This window comes from Pseudopipra pipra, chromosome 5 (assembly GCF_036250125.1).
Source record: "Pseudopipra pipra isolate bDixPip1 chromosome 5, bDixPip1.hap1, whole genome shotgun sequence".
Lineage (NCBI taxonomy): Eukaryota > Metazoa > Chordata > Aves > Passeriformes > Pipridae > Pseudopipra > Pseudopipra pipra.
The window spans coordinates 15,409,233-15,423,435 of NC_087553.1; the positions used below are offsets into that span (position 1 = coordinate 15,409,233).

At 43.4% G+C, this 14,203-nt stretch overlaps 1 protein-coding gene across 4 annotated transcripts in view; it reads right to left on the reverse strand.

Moving 5' to 3' along the window:
* Positions 1-419: 419 nt before the first annotated feature.
* Positions 420-14,203, reverse strand: part of DENND5B (DENN domain containing 5B) — a 114,293-nt gene continuing 100,509 nt past the window's right edge. For all 4 annotated transcript variants that reach the window (XM_064654645.1, XM_064654647.1, XM_064654646.1 and 1 more), the window contains 9 exons: positions 14,031-14,159; positions 12,591-12,712; positions 10,695-10,840; positions 8,884-9,002; positions 7,621-7,808; positions 6,875-6,957; positions 6,603-6,729; positions 5,153-5,327; positions 420-4,360 (listed from right to left, as the gene is read on the reverse strand). In XM_064654645.1, coding sequence (XP_064510715.1) covers positions 4,177-4,360; positions 5,153-5,327; positions 6,603-6,729; positions 6,875-6,957; positions 7,621-7,808; positions 8,884-9,002; positions 10,695-10,840; positions 12,591-12,712; positions 14,031-14,159 — 1,273 coding nt within the window. In that variant the 3' untranslated portion in view covers positions 420-4,176. The remainder of the gene's footprint in view (positions 4,361-5,152; positions 5,328-6,602; positions 6,730-6,874; positions 6,958-7,620; positions 7,809-8,883; positions 9,003-10,694; positions 10,841-12,590; positions 12,713-14,030; positions 14,160-14,203) is intronic.

The window sequence follows — 14,203 nt, forward strand, 5'->3', positions numbered from 1 at the left end:
CAGGATCCTACCCTCCTTCTCCCCACTATTCCAGATACTAAGAGCAAAGGAACCCAGGGTGCCTGGCAAATACCACCCTGGTTAGAACTCAGCTTCACTGGGATCCCATTTCTTCCCTTTTATCAGCCATGCTTTCCACCTAAGTCTGCTTTCGACCTAAGAGCTGCTCAGGCTCAGCACAGTCTCTGCCTCCCCTTTGTGTCAGGGGAGGCAGAAGGACAGGTTTTGAAAGCAGGCCCTCAGACTCCCTTCTCCCCTACTTTGCTGCAGCAAGTTCCCACTACCAGGAGTCACTATCAGTTGAATCATTTTGTTGGACTCATTCCTTCAATGGAACGTGCCCTCCAGGTTCAGAGCAGCTCTTCTGCTTGAGGCCCGAATCTCTTGGTTCCTCTGCAAGGAGAAAGTGACACCAACCATTATTCTCACAGTTTTATTTGTAAAGGACATAGCATGAAAAGCTGTATTTCAATGTACTTCAAAACCTGAAAACCCCATGTCGGTTTGTGGTATGTATGTTAAAGTGCTTGATATAGCAATACTTTTACTGACGTCGTCTTGAAAATAATCCAGTTCTTATTTCAGTTAGTAGTAATGTAAAGACAAAATATACTTAATGGAGACATTTAAGGATCATTTTAAGCTATACAGGGCACATTTGTACATTTCAAGTGTAACACACAATATTTCCCCTTAAGATGCGCACCTTCATTTGATTGAAAGAAGGAATTTTCTCAAATATGCTGTTGCGCAACTATCCTAAAAAACCACATTTTTGAACAATGATATCTAATTACACAAACCAACTTGGAATAAACATGAGCAGATTTTTCACTAAACAGTACGATTTCATTTATTTCAGAGAATTATAAATACATATTTTGTACATAGTGAGGCATTTGATTCTCTGACTCCTTCAAGCTACCATGCTGGGTGTTAGTATAACAGGACTATGCAAACTCAGACATCTGCAGACGGGCATTGGATAGGAGTATTTTATTTTTTTTTTTAAAAAGCAGATACCAGAGAGCTTTGGTCTTTTCCAAGATTCCCTTTCTCAACCAAAGAAGGTGCTTTAACACTGAAGTAAAAAAACTGTGTTAGCTTAGAAGAATCCCAATGGGTTTCTCACCGTGGGTAGAATGATTTCTGTAAACCTTACAGAAAAAAACCTCACAGTTTCCAATAAACAAAAGTAGTCCACTAAAAAATTAATCATACATGGTGGAATAAAAATTCACTACGAAGAACTGTACTCCCAAGGTTGTCAAAGAACTAGTCTTCTAGGAATCTGAGGCACTCAGCTGTGCCCTTTTCAACATATCTTAGGGTGGTTTATTGCCTACAAGGAAACATGAGACATACATAATTTTTATTGTATTATTATTAATATGATGTGAAACCTGACAAAACCAAACGAGTCAACACTTGCTGAAAAAGCTGACGTGAAGTTGTGTTAAGTGCTCAAAGGTTTCTTAATGTAGTTTGAAACGGGGAAAGGCCCTGATTTGAATTTTTAAAATTCTCAGGTTTTCGCTTCTTCTAACTTAAGAAAGACTTCATGTAGTTATTGCCTTTTTCTCTTCGTGTGGATTATTCATTTCGATGAATGACCTTTAGAAGTGCCCACATTTCTGCTTTATTCTGCTTGTGCTTAACCCTTGTCATGTCAGATGAATGTTATGACTGCTTAAGTCATATATAGCCTTTGGAGAAGTATGCAGCAGTATACTTTGGGAAGCATCCAGCTAGTAAATGGAGATGATGATGTGAAGAAATCCGAAGACTAAAGAGGTGGTTATTTCAGTAAAATGAAAGTCACTTAGACTGGGTTGGGCGTGAAAAAATCCTGTATAGCAGTCATTAGACATAAAAGGCCTGAGCTGTAATAGAAATCAAAACATCCTAAGCAGTCATTACCAAATAATGCTGCCACATGGTTTCTGGTACTAAATGTATAACTCATTGATAGAGTTAAGTACTAGGAATGCATTGTCAACTGCTGCTGAAGGCTTGTCATGCATCGTCTGCTGACTTTAAGCAGACTTGCCTGGCCACACAGAAAACCTTAACACCCCAAATTTCACATTTCTGGAAATGTAAGAGAGATGTCTAACTCATGACACCATTCACAGACTTTATGTTAGTTACTCACACCCACAGCAGTGACATGGCAGTGCTGTTTAGGACAAACTTAGTTTAAGGAAGCACAAGCCCAGGAGTTAAAAACGGTTATGAAATGCTGGAACCCTCATTAAAGTTGAAGGCTCCTTGACAGTGTTATTTTACTTCTTTCTTAGAAACAAAAAAAAAACTTCTGTAACATAAAACTCTCCTTTCCAATGAAACAAAGTCACATGAAGAGTTTTCTTCTGGTTGGGAATATGACGTGAAACTGTGACACTAAAGTGAGTGCTGTTTTAAGAACTGGACAGCAGGAGGACCACAGGAAAGTAGAGAAGCTTGACAAAAGGTAGGTGAGAAAGCAAACCCTAATTCTCATCCTCTTTCCTTTTCCTTATCTCCACAATGTGCACACTACGCCAAGACCTGCTACTGTCCACCATTCCCAAGTCCTTTCTAATGCCACTGAGAGCACAGTGCAAGGCAGCATACAGTACCAGTCAGGGGCCTTTCCCAAACCACAGCTGACACTGAGACTGTCTTTCTCAAGAAATCCACTGACAAAATGCCCAATATCATAGGGAATAAGCAAATGGAAGCAAACACCCATATTAAAACTAACCTCCAAAACCTAAAACCAGGTGAAGCTAACTGTGTCCTCAGATCCTTCCGACTCCCATCCACAAGAACGGAAAATACTCTCCGTATTTGCTGCGTGGTATTCACAAGATGATTTTTATACAGTCTCTTGTTCAATTTGTAGCATACAGGATTTCAGTTGCTTCCAGTTCCTCATTAGGAGCTGCATCTATATATATGCTCCATATTAGTAACACATTAACTGGAAAAAGTGTAGGAGAGAAGCCTCAAAATACCGAAGTGAGATTCATTTTTTCCTCCTTTTACTTAAATCCTTTTCTTTTTGTAGCTGGATCATTTAAATTAAAAAAAAAAAAAGTAATCAAAGATCCTGTACTCCCCTAGGAACACTGATTCTGCAGGATAAAGGAAGACTTATAATCTGTCAGCATTTCAAAGCCAGCTGATAGAGTTCAGAAGCACAGCAACATCGGTGTTTGTGGTTCTACAGCAATGATTCTTCTCAAGTACAGCAAGAATTTGGTATAAACCAAATTCCTCAATGTGGGAAAAAAAGAAAAAGGTCATCCACAACATAAACTGGCCGATGGTGAGGAGGAATCATCAGGATGTGCAGACAGAGAAGGGACACACTGAGCAAATCAAGCAAGCCATCATTCCCCATCTCAGGCTGCAGCAGCACTGCTTAAACAGGTGTCTCATGGTGCCTCAGGTTCTGAGGCTGACAGCAGTCCTCCTCTTCAGTTTTTAAGCATTTCAACACGTTTCCCCTTTTGGAGATCAACAGAAGTGACACAAAAGAACTTACAGGAAAAAAAAATGGATGGCTCACAACTTCCACGCATGGAAAGGTGAGTCTTCAAACAAACTAAAAACTAAGAGAGACCATGTACAGTAGGGTAAACCCTATGTATGCTTACAACACTTCCAAGAGTGACACAATTCACAATGGCTACATAAGGATATTTGCTGTATTAATTTGCAATACCTGAAAAAAGCCCTGCTGAGTTTGCGCTGTATTTACACACTGATTGGCTTCTTCCTTGCAAGCAAGTAGCGGCATCCCTTCCCACCTTGGTCCTTCCCTCCCCCAAGTCCTTCCCCTGGGTTTAACCTACTCATAGTCAGAACAAGAACATTCAGTCTAAGAAAAATTTCTTAGAGTAATATAATTTCTTAAAGAAGATAGCATATTTACACACATCTAAACACATGAAAATACTCTATTTTTGTACTAAATTTCTGTTTCAAATAAACTACAATACTGCATCTTAGCTTTCTGCAGCTTTATAGGACAGTCCCCATCGGGCACAAACCGGGCTTCCCAATTCCGCTTCAACCGGCAGCTCTGCCCTACAGTGGTGCACTACCATCGTGTTCAAGTCCTGACAGGTCTCCAACTGTGGTTTGCTTGCTTGGGAAAGGAATAATGAAGTTCTCAGCAAAGCCATGCTAAACATCCACTCCTTTGATGAGTGATCCTTCTAGGATGATGTTGAAATCTTGCAATGTCTGTAGCACTCGGATAAGGGAGTTGACAGTCATGCGGTCCCGTAGGAGAGCATTCTCCTCATACATCCTTGTAATGGGCGGGCACTCTGCCAGTAATGGGATCCACTGAGAGAGCAAGTGGTCCCTGAAAAGGGGATGAAAGGAAATGTTTCAGCATCGAGCACAACGGATCTCAAACTGAAATTCTTCTCCAAGAACACAACCCAAAACACGCAGTCCCTCTTTGTGAGTGGCGTGCTGTTTGCACATAAATGTTTCCTGTGTAATTACAACTCCTGATTTTGTTAGTAAAATACTACATACTGCAGAAATGAAAATGGAAAGGTATCAGCAGAACCGGACACTTGTAAGAATTCAGCAACATCTTCAGATCAGGAACAGGGAAAGTAAAACTCAGATGAAACCCAACAGACTGTTTTCCAACTGGCTTTCCAAGTATCCAGGCAGACAAGACAAAAATGGCACCTATTTCTAGACATATCAACTTCCACCCTCCAAAATACAACTAACCCCCCCTTCCGAGTGCAAGACAGAAAACATCCTATTAGGAAAGAAAGGTTCATCTAGAATAGTTCTGTCAAAATTATAACAGACAACTCGTTTTCATAGGCAATTCAATGAGGATTTAGAAATTCACCAGCTCCTGAAAAGGAACTCTGCATTCCCAAAATCAGTACTTCATCAAAAACAGCGTTTCAAGGTAGATTTCATACATATGACTGTCAAGTTAACAGTTATAAAAAAGCTCAAAACATTTTTAGCAGTTTAGACACTGCTTCTTTGATTCAATTCTCACAGTATTAGAGCTGCCTAAAATAGGCATGCCTTAAAATGGAAAACTAAAGGTAATAACATCAGTGCAAAAATATTCTAGTCTAATGCAAGAGGACACATATAATGCAGAGCAGTCAGGTACCTTGTCCCCAGGCAAACCAGGATTTGGAATTTGCCATCCTTTCCAATGTTCCTTGGAGCTGTATTGATGGCATTCACGTAATGACAGAAGGTTTTGCATGAAGATCTCTGAAGCAAAAGGGCCTCCTCATTGTCTCCAATCTGATCACTGGTTTCAAAATAAGCAACAGCTTTCTCTGTGGAAGGGAGAAAATCAGAACTCGGTGAGCAGAAGTACTTCATTATGACACAGGATTACATGAGGGAGGCCTTAAAAGAACAACCTGCTGAGAGCTCTTGAACAGTTTATATATGGATTTCTCGCTCTGAAGACCACAGGTAGGTGGTCACTCACGTCCACCTCTGCAATGACACAGCAGTGGTCAGACTGGCTGATGTCTAATACAGCCAGGTAACATCAAAGAGCTGCTCCAGAGCACCTATCTAGGGTTTCACTGTAAGTGATACCATCAGCTTTGATTTTTCACTTTTTCTGAGTAAGCACTGAACCTCAGGCTAGGTATCTCAGCCTGTGAGCCCGTTTTAAAGGGGTAAGTACATCTTAAATTACTGCAACATAGGCCTACAGGTTAAGCATCATGTCCTAGTTAGGACAGCTGAGACCAGTTCATCATGGTATGGGTGTAACCCAAAACTGTGTATTCTATAGCCTTCCATGCCATTTCCCAGAAATTGTTGTCAATAGACTATTCGCACCCTCTGCCCATAGAGCCTGACTCCTCAGGCTATAAACTAGGTGTTAAGAGGCCTGTGAGACAGGAGGATGCTCTTGTCCTCACACCCTTTGTGGAACTCCCCGCCCTGAGGTTCTTCCCCTCTCCCTTTACTTTGGACTCAAGCGGGGCCCAAGGAACACCACTTTGTTCATGCCCCAGGGTACTGGGTTATACATTTGGGTTTTGTGGGTTAAGACCAATTGTTTGTTTGTATGATTGTACTTACTGTATTATTTTAATAAATTGTTATTCTGACTTATAATCTCTCCTTTGAGTTGAGTTCATTTCCCCTGCTGGTTAACTCTTAAACCAGTACACATCACCAGAAGGCCAGCACAGGGATTAGGAGAGTTCTCAAGAGCAACTAGAAATCTAAACCTTTAATTCCCTGCCCTTTCCCACCTCTCCTCCTAACATCAATTCCTGCTCTACCCTGACCTCCAGCCTACTTTCTTTCTGGGTAGAAAAGCAGCTGTTTGAACATTCATCTACAAATAAATTACAAGAATCTGAAGTATTCTTAAATTTCTGCACAGGCTCACACTCTTTCCTTACACAGAGTTTAGTATTTCTCATCTTCCATCTGGTTTCTTATTGACTTTAAGCAACCTGGAGCAGGTGCTTGGCAGGAGAAATGGCACCCTAGCTGATGAGAATCTGAGGTCTGTGTGTGTGAGTAGTCATTTTGCTCTAATCTTTCTTTCCCTTCTGCCTCCAAATCACCTAGCAGCTTACCTATGAAATCCCAGATGAAGACGTTCTTATGAAAAATGCGAGCTGATTTGAATCCATGGTGGAAGACCTGCTCCAGTGCTGCAACCAGACCATTTTCTCCACACAAGAGAATGGTAAGGCTCCCCCTCTGTGGGAAAGGGAGAGTTGGTAAATACAACTTGCCTTGTTTGCATGCCAGAAACTTCAAATCTAAAAGTAGTACATCTACTGGTACTTCAGTTCCATTTCTGTTTATGAAAATATGCAGGTAAGTAATGAAAAGCAGGAATTACCTCTTTCTCTGGCTTGTGAAAGTGTTTCACGATATTGTTCACAGCTTCCCCGATTCCCTCTTGGATCTGTCCTGCATTAGGCTCTGTGAAATGATGGAGAGTATACTAGCTGAAGTGGTGTTTTTTAAATGCTGCATTACTCTTGGGCACTAATCTTTCCCAGCTTGGCATTTCAGCAGTCATGTCCTCTAGTTTTACAGGAGCTAGACAGATGTATGACCAGGATCTACACTATGCTTTAGCAGAGAAAGCCTTGCATGACCTTTACAGTCCCATGTCCTGTTGTAGCCAGGTGCAGTTACTCATAAAAGTTAATTTTAGGGATGTGAAGTTGATGTCCTCCAAAGTCCCCCTGGAGATATGCTCCTCTGGAAGGCAGTTCACACCATCCACATCAAGCTCTGAACTGCCCTTCAGAGAGAACTTGCACTGACTGCAAAGTGAGCTGGGAAGCTGAGCAGCATCAGCTACTGCAAATTCTGCTGCCTCCTCCTGCCTCATCTCACATCTCCATGCTCCAAAGAAAGAGATTATTATCCCTCAATTGTCAAATGGAGACACTGAAAGAGGCAACGTGTGTGTCACAGAGCAAACACAAACTGGGGCAGGAAAAAGTCATCAGCTTGCAGCTGTTGCTCTGCACCAAGCCTTGCTTCAGGACGACCTCTCCTGTTCACAGGAGATTTTTCTTCTCAGCAGTTGCTGCCCCCTTCTCTAGGGCCCTGGGGAGAAAGGAAAGGACTTACTGGTGTTCCTCCCTGTGAGGGAAGTGATGCTCAGTCGCCGAGCCACAGTAGGAGATTTCTGCTGGGGTGGGGTCCGGCACTGCTTTCCCAGCTCTTCGTCAGACGTGGAGGACACCAGCTCTCCAATGAGTATCCGTTCCAAACTGCCATCGTCGACACCTTTTCCCAGCCATCGCCCACAGGGAAACCTGCCACACATCCGGGACAAGCACAGCTCAGACACGTAGGTAGTGCAGCTTGATCTCAAAGCTAGAGGGACAGCTAGCATCCAAAAAACACTGAGAACAGGCAGGGAGTACTCAGTACCCTGAAACTTCTCAGACCAGAACCCTGCAGGCAGCATCCCCTGCACCACAACTGATCATCCTTAGGAAAGGAAATACGCAAAGCTTGGGTTATACACGTATTTCACAGTCCACATCTTGCTTTCTGCCTTTTTCACTTACAACTGAAACTGATATTCAGCCTTTAAAAACATTGTGATGATTTGCAACTAAATCCCCACAGAGAGTTCCCACCCAGATGAAGCTGTGACATCTCCTTATACTCACCTCACATTTTACTGCTGTACTCTTTGAGTCCATACACAGTCCTAATGAAATCCATGCACATGTCCATACCCCCAGCCCCTGTACCCCATTTTCTCCTACTTTTCCCTGTATGCAGTGGCCAACTCTGAGCTCTGGAGCTCACCTCTCTGCATTCTAGTTTTCCGAGTTCACATTTAATAGAATTAAGTCTGCTTAGCCGGATGTTTTGTAAAACCAACGATGAGTTAGGAGATTTTTTTGACACAGGTATGTATTCAATAGAAGATTAAGAAATCATCAAAACCTTTTATTTTCTTGTAATCAGAGTTTCTTAAAAGAAAAAGAAACCAAAGATTTGCCAACTCTGATTTCAGCTCTTGGGGTTTAAAGAGTTAATTTGTGCACAATATTACCACACTACTTTAAAACAAGAGATTTAATTATTAGACAAAAACATATGAATCACTTCAAAAGTATCTATACTGTCTGTCCTGTCTCAGAAAGATGCAAAGAAAATCCTACATTCAACTCTCATTTATCAGATTATCTAACTTCAACTAGGCCTTCTGAAATGAGAGAACCGGGGGTGGGGGAGACCAACCCAACCCTATCGGGGACCCCAATCAGCCCACACAGTGTTCCACCAACTAAGGAGAAGGTGAATGCCTTCTTGATTTCTTTAAATTCAGCACAGAAGAATTTCAGACAAAGAAAATTAAGACTTGTTGCTTACTTGTACGTGTGTCCTGTTATTTCATTCCTGACCATGACACAATCAACCAGCCACTTGGCCAGCAGCCCTGAGTTGTCATGGCCAATCTGAACGGTTGTCAGCTTCCCTAAGTTCTGGCACTGAAAGGAGTAACAGTTTTTATTTAATTTAAAAAACAACAGACAACACACCCCCCCACTACACGCACACATATGGTCTCAAATGTATGCCTTTATTCAGTTTCCTTTGATTTATAGAGCAAGCATTTTCAGCCAAACATGCAGAGCATCTTGAAAAACTCCATAATTATTTTAAGACAGGAGCAAAGAAATAAAACTACTAAAAGCTTGTGAAGAGATTATATTCTTTGTTGTGAGCACTCAATATTTCTGAGAAGTATTAATTACAAATTTCTGAGCTGAGATGATAAAAAGATGTGCTTTTGTAGAAGAAATAGACCTTCAATAAAAACAGCTTTTCAAAAATGCATTTAGAGCATACTGACCTTCAGTCAACTCACTCTATACTACGAAGCAGTCCCTAGATCCTTTATTATTTTCAGAGATTGATATGTTTATTTGGGGCCAAACAAAAATCACCTACATGAGACTTAGCACCATAAAGTCACAGAAAAAGGAAAACAAGGGGCTGTGAATTCCAGTGCTCTATGTGACTGTAGGTGGGGCTGGCAGCAACATCTGTTAACGTCACCTGAACACTTCCCTTGCAAGACCTTGGTTTTCATTGCTTCTAATACTGCCAAACAAGCAGCTTGGGCTGACATTTTCCATAGTGGATGGCTACCCAAATTGATATTTTAGGAAAGTTTCAGCCAAAAGAATAATCCAGAATAGCATTAATATGGTCCTTAGAAATACGTCATTTTGCTTGTTAGAAGCCTGGAGATCTTTTCTGCAAAATAGTACTATCTGAATGAGAAGCAGGCATTTATCACAAAAATATCCTCCCTATGTCAAAATCTACCTATATTTGGCAACAGCCTTTTTTTTGCTATTGTTGCTGAAGGTCAGTCTGCATATGCTCAATGGATACAGCCTTAATTTTAGCAGCAGATTTTCCTACAGAATCACTCCTTAATGGACATGGTACAGCCCGGAGGGAGCTGCAGGAGCTTTATGGGGCTCTCCCTGCAATTCCCGCTAGCAGCTGCTTTGGTGTGGCACGGAGCCAACCTGTAACTGATGGGCAGGAAAGCAGAGGGGAACGCCAGGAAATCAAACCTAAAGAGAAAACCCCAGCAAGCTCAGAGAAGAGAACCCGGTGGGGATGGCAGCTCTTGGGTTTTCCAAGGGCCAGCACCAGAGGCTGGGGTGTTGAAGAGCTCAGGGGTTAGACTGGCTGGTTGGAAGGAAAGCAGTAACGCTGGACAAGGAGCTGGAGCAGGAGAAGAAATCTGGAACTGCCCAGATGTAGAAAGGGACTTGGGTGGTGGTAAGTAGAAAGAAGGGAAGGGAAAAGAAACTTGGAAGGCAGATGAGGAGTAGGAAATGAGGAGTGAAAGGGAAAAACAGGCAAGGAGGCATGGAAGGGAATGAGATGTGGAAACAGACTGGCTAGGTGAGGAGTCCTGGGCTGGGACAGGGATGGCAGTGAAGCCTGTGGTTAAAAGTGGTATGTGCTCATAGGAAACCTTCATCTCACACAGGAGGGGCAGGCAGCACTATTTTCTTGTACATATTTGAATGTACAGTGACCTTAAAAACTGAGACAGAATCTGAAATGCTCTGCTCTTAATAACTCCTGACCAAATTAATGTTTATTTGAAAGCACGTTTCAAATTGAAAAGTAAAACGTAAAGAGCATGTACTCACCTCAAACGTCATTTCTAGGTGATTTTTGGGAATTTGCATTACCCCAGTATCTCCTAGTTCTCCTGAGACACATATCCAGGGGTTTGACGTGGTTATTGCATTGCTCAGTTTTTTGATGGGAATTATCACTGACCTGTAAGGGATCACTGAGAACAGGGCGGGGAAGGGGAGGGGGGAAGTACGTTAGTCTTGATTTTTTTTTTTTTTTCTTCTCACAGTAAAGGCGATTTCTGGAGCAAAGCACGCCTTCCCCTTGAAGGGAAGTTCTTGTCCCCTGTCTCAGCAAACAAACAAGAACCCCTCCTTCCCCGTGCTCAGAGGGGGCGGCGGTGCCGCACGGTGGTGCTGCAGCCCCGCGGCAGAACCCGCAGAGCCGGGGCAGCGCAGGGAAAGTTCCGCAGCCTGCTCAGGGAAGGGACGAACCCGCCTGCGGCAGGATCCGAGGAGGAGGGGGTACACGGCAGGATACGAGGGAAACGAATGTCAGAATCATTGAACAGTCTGGTTTGGAAGGCACCTTTAGAGGCCATTTAGTCCAACCCCTTTGCAGTGAGTAGGGACATCTTCAGATAGATCAGGTTGTTCAGAGCCCTGTCCAACTTGATCCTGAATGTTTCCAGAGACAGGGCATCCACAACTGCTCTGGGCAACCTGTGCCAAGGTTTCACACTCTCAAAGTAAACAGCTTCTTTCTTATAGCTAATCTAAACTGACCCTCCTTTAGTTTAAAACCATTACCCCTTGTCCTATTGCAACAGACAAATGATAAAATGTTCGTCCCTCTCTTTCTTACAGGCCCCCTTCAAGTACTGAAAGGCTGCAGTAAGAAACGCTGGCATGGCCAAAGTCTCACGTATGATGTGTCTCTGTGGATACCCCCTCGTTTATTATTCTTATTCTTTTGCTTTTAAATCTGTACCACCTATACATGCTTAAGACAAGGACTGCCACCCACCCCAATTTGGATTTGACTCCCGATACTGCACCTCTAGCACTGCAAGATTCTCTCTCTCCTTATGTTTCACAAGCTGCCTTTTTGACTGGGGAAGCTAAGCCAACCTTTTTTACTTTTGTGTGCCATCCAGTGATACTGCACTCAAAAAATACTCTCAAATTCCAAGCACTTGTCCTACAGGGAAGAGCTGTCAAGCTGGATGCCCCGCAGAAATAAGGTAATCAAGGATGAATAAATCTCTTTGCACTGTGTTAGTTCTGTGGAGATTTCTTGCTTTAAGAGGAGAAAAAGTAGAATGAGTGCCTGCTTTGACAGCCACGTAAAGCTTGCTTCACTTCACTCTGAACAGGCAGGGAAATGAAGACTAAGAACTGCCCAGGTGAATCCAAATAATTAGGTCATCTCATGGGACCTTGCCTTTTCCACATTGACCAGGGTTGGAAAGACAAAAGATTCTTTTCCAGATATCAGTCCAACCTCTGCTCTGAGGATGAGAGAGGGAATCTTTCTGGCATTTAAGGAGAGACAAAAAGAGATTGAAAATATACAGTGGAGCACAAAGTCCCATGTATTTCATCCTCCAATCTTCCATCTCCTTCTCAGTCTGAGGAGAGCAGGCTGTTATGGTGCACACTTAATGGAAGACCAGAAAGAAGCATTAGGATGTAGAGGACTTGTCTGGGAGGGAAGATGAAAGAAACTATACAGAGAGCTGCACTCTGCTGATTACTCTCCTTTGTGCAATGCTCTTATCCAGAGCACTTCCATACAACGTTTCCCCTCCAGCTGGTTTCCCAGAGCAACACCCAGCAGCCTCACAGCAACAACCGAGGTTTCCAGATAAGGGCTCAGCTACTCATGCACCAGCAACACCGTCTCTTACAAATCATGACAGCAACTACTTTTTATTCAGGGGGAAAAAAATTGATTCTCCAACTCACTGATTGTGGTGAAGACGCTTGTGAAGCAGAAATAATCCACAGCGTTGAGCGAGAGCAGGTGATAGAGAAACTGTTCCCGTTCTTCCTCGCAGCGCAGGAAAGCGTAACGCTTGTAAAGCTTCCTGGTAGAAACAAAGACATTGCATATTTTTGTTGCTGTTGTTGAAAAAAGCACCACGTATCTTAAAAGGTGTCTGAATCTCAGAATATCAAATGAAGAGTGGATCTTAATGGCAGGTATGACTCCTCACCAACACAAGCTGCTAGAAACCCATGGAGGGTGTGTAAGTCTGCTACACATCTGTGTTACAGACCACTCTTGGCTCCATGCTCCCACAGTAAGGCCACAGAGTTCATATCAGTTTTGGGTTTGCTGCAAGGCACAGATATGAACCAACACTACTCACAGCAGCAGACCTGGACCAACCTAACAGCAACCTCATTTCTTCCCCATACCTCCCCACTCTGGAATGATCTTGTCTAATCTTCTCCATACTGTGACAGAGAAAACTAAGCTGAAGGCACCAAGCAGCAGATGGGATCCTCCCACCACTCTCTCAGTTCAGGGACCCAAGTGTACATCACCAATTGCCCTAAGCAGTGCAAAGGCACACCAGGAATTAAACTGGCCCCGCTCTGAGACAGCACAGAGCTTGTGACAAGGCTGTAGTCTGAAGGGAACAGACTCCTGAAGAATTGCTGAGGTAGGCAGATGTAGATGCAACTTCAGGAAAAGACAGGTCTGCCACCATGCCTTTAGTTGAACTCCCAAGAGGTGACTGCCTCTAGTTACTCCTCTTTCTTCTCGCTAGGAGAGTATTTGGTAGCTTTTGGCATAAATCATTAATGCAACACATGACAGAGCCAGAAGTACCTTCGACAGCTAGGATGTTTTCTTTTCCTAAGGTTTGGGGGTTTTTTACTAAATGCACTGTTTTGAGAAAATGAAGTCACGGGACATCTACACAGGCGACCCCTAAGTGCCTGTGCTTGCAAAAGGAGGCAAAGCTGGGAGAGCAGGCTCGGAGGGCTGGCCTCTGACCCAGCTCATGGGCAGTCAGGATGGGGGCCTGTGCTTGGCTGGAGTCAGCCTAAGGCAGGGCTGCTGTGAGATGGGGCATTCCTGTCCCTGCTGCTTCATTTGCACAAGACACAATGAGTGTAGGGGCTGTGATGTGGCTTGGATCAAAGCACTGATCTGACCACGACCTAATGCCTCCTTCCTGAAAACTGTGATGCGTTTTCCATGCAGACGTGCAGAGTTCTGCCCTGCTGGGTGGGCAGGACCTCCTCCCCCAGCTACCCTCTGCCCTTCAATCACTTCTAGCTGGAAACCACAGTACCCAAACAGGGTGTGTGGCTGTGCCACAAGCAGCAGCACCTTGAGACATCACTGAGGCAGACATGAAAGCGAAGCACTGAGAAAAGGAGCCAGCTTACTTTGCAAGTGCCTGGTTGGAAAGCAGTTGCTTCAGGTGCTGAGATAAAAGCTTCTTCTCCAGAGAAAGCCTTATCCAGGCTCTGGCTCGCCCCACATCAGTCTTTATCTCACTCATGTTCTGAACATGCCTGAAATGTGTGGGAAAGAAAATAAATAGATGAATCATAAAAAT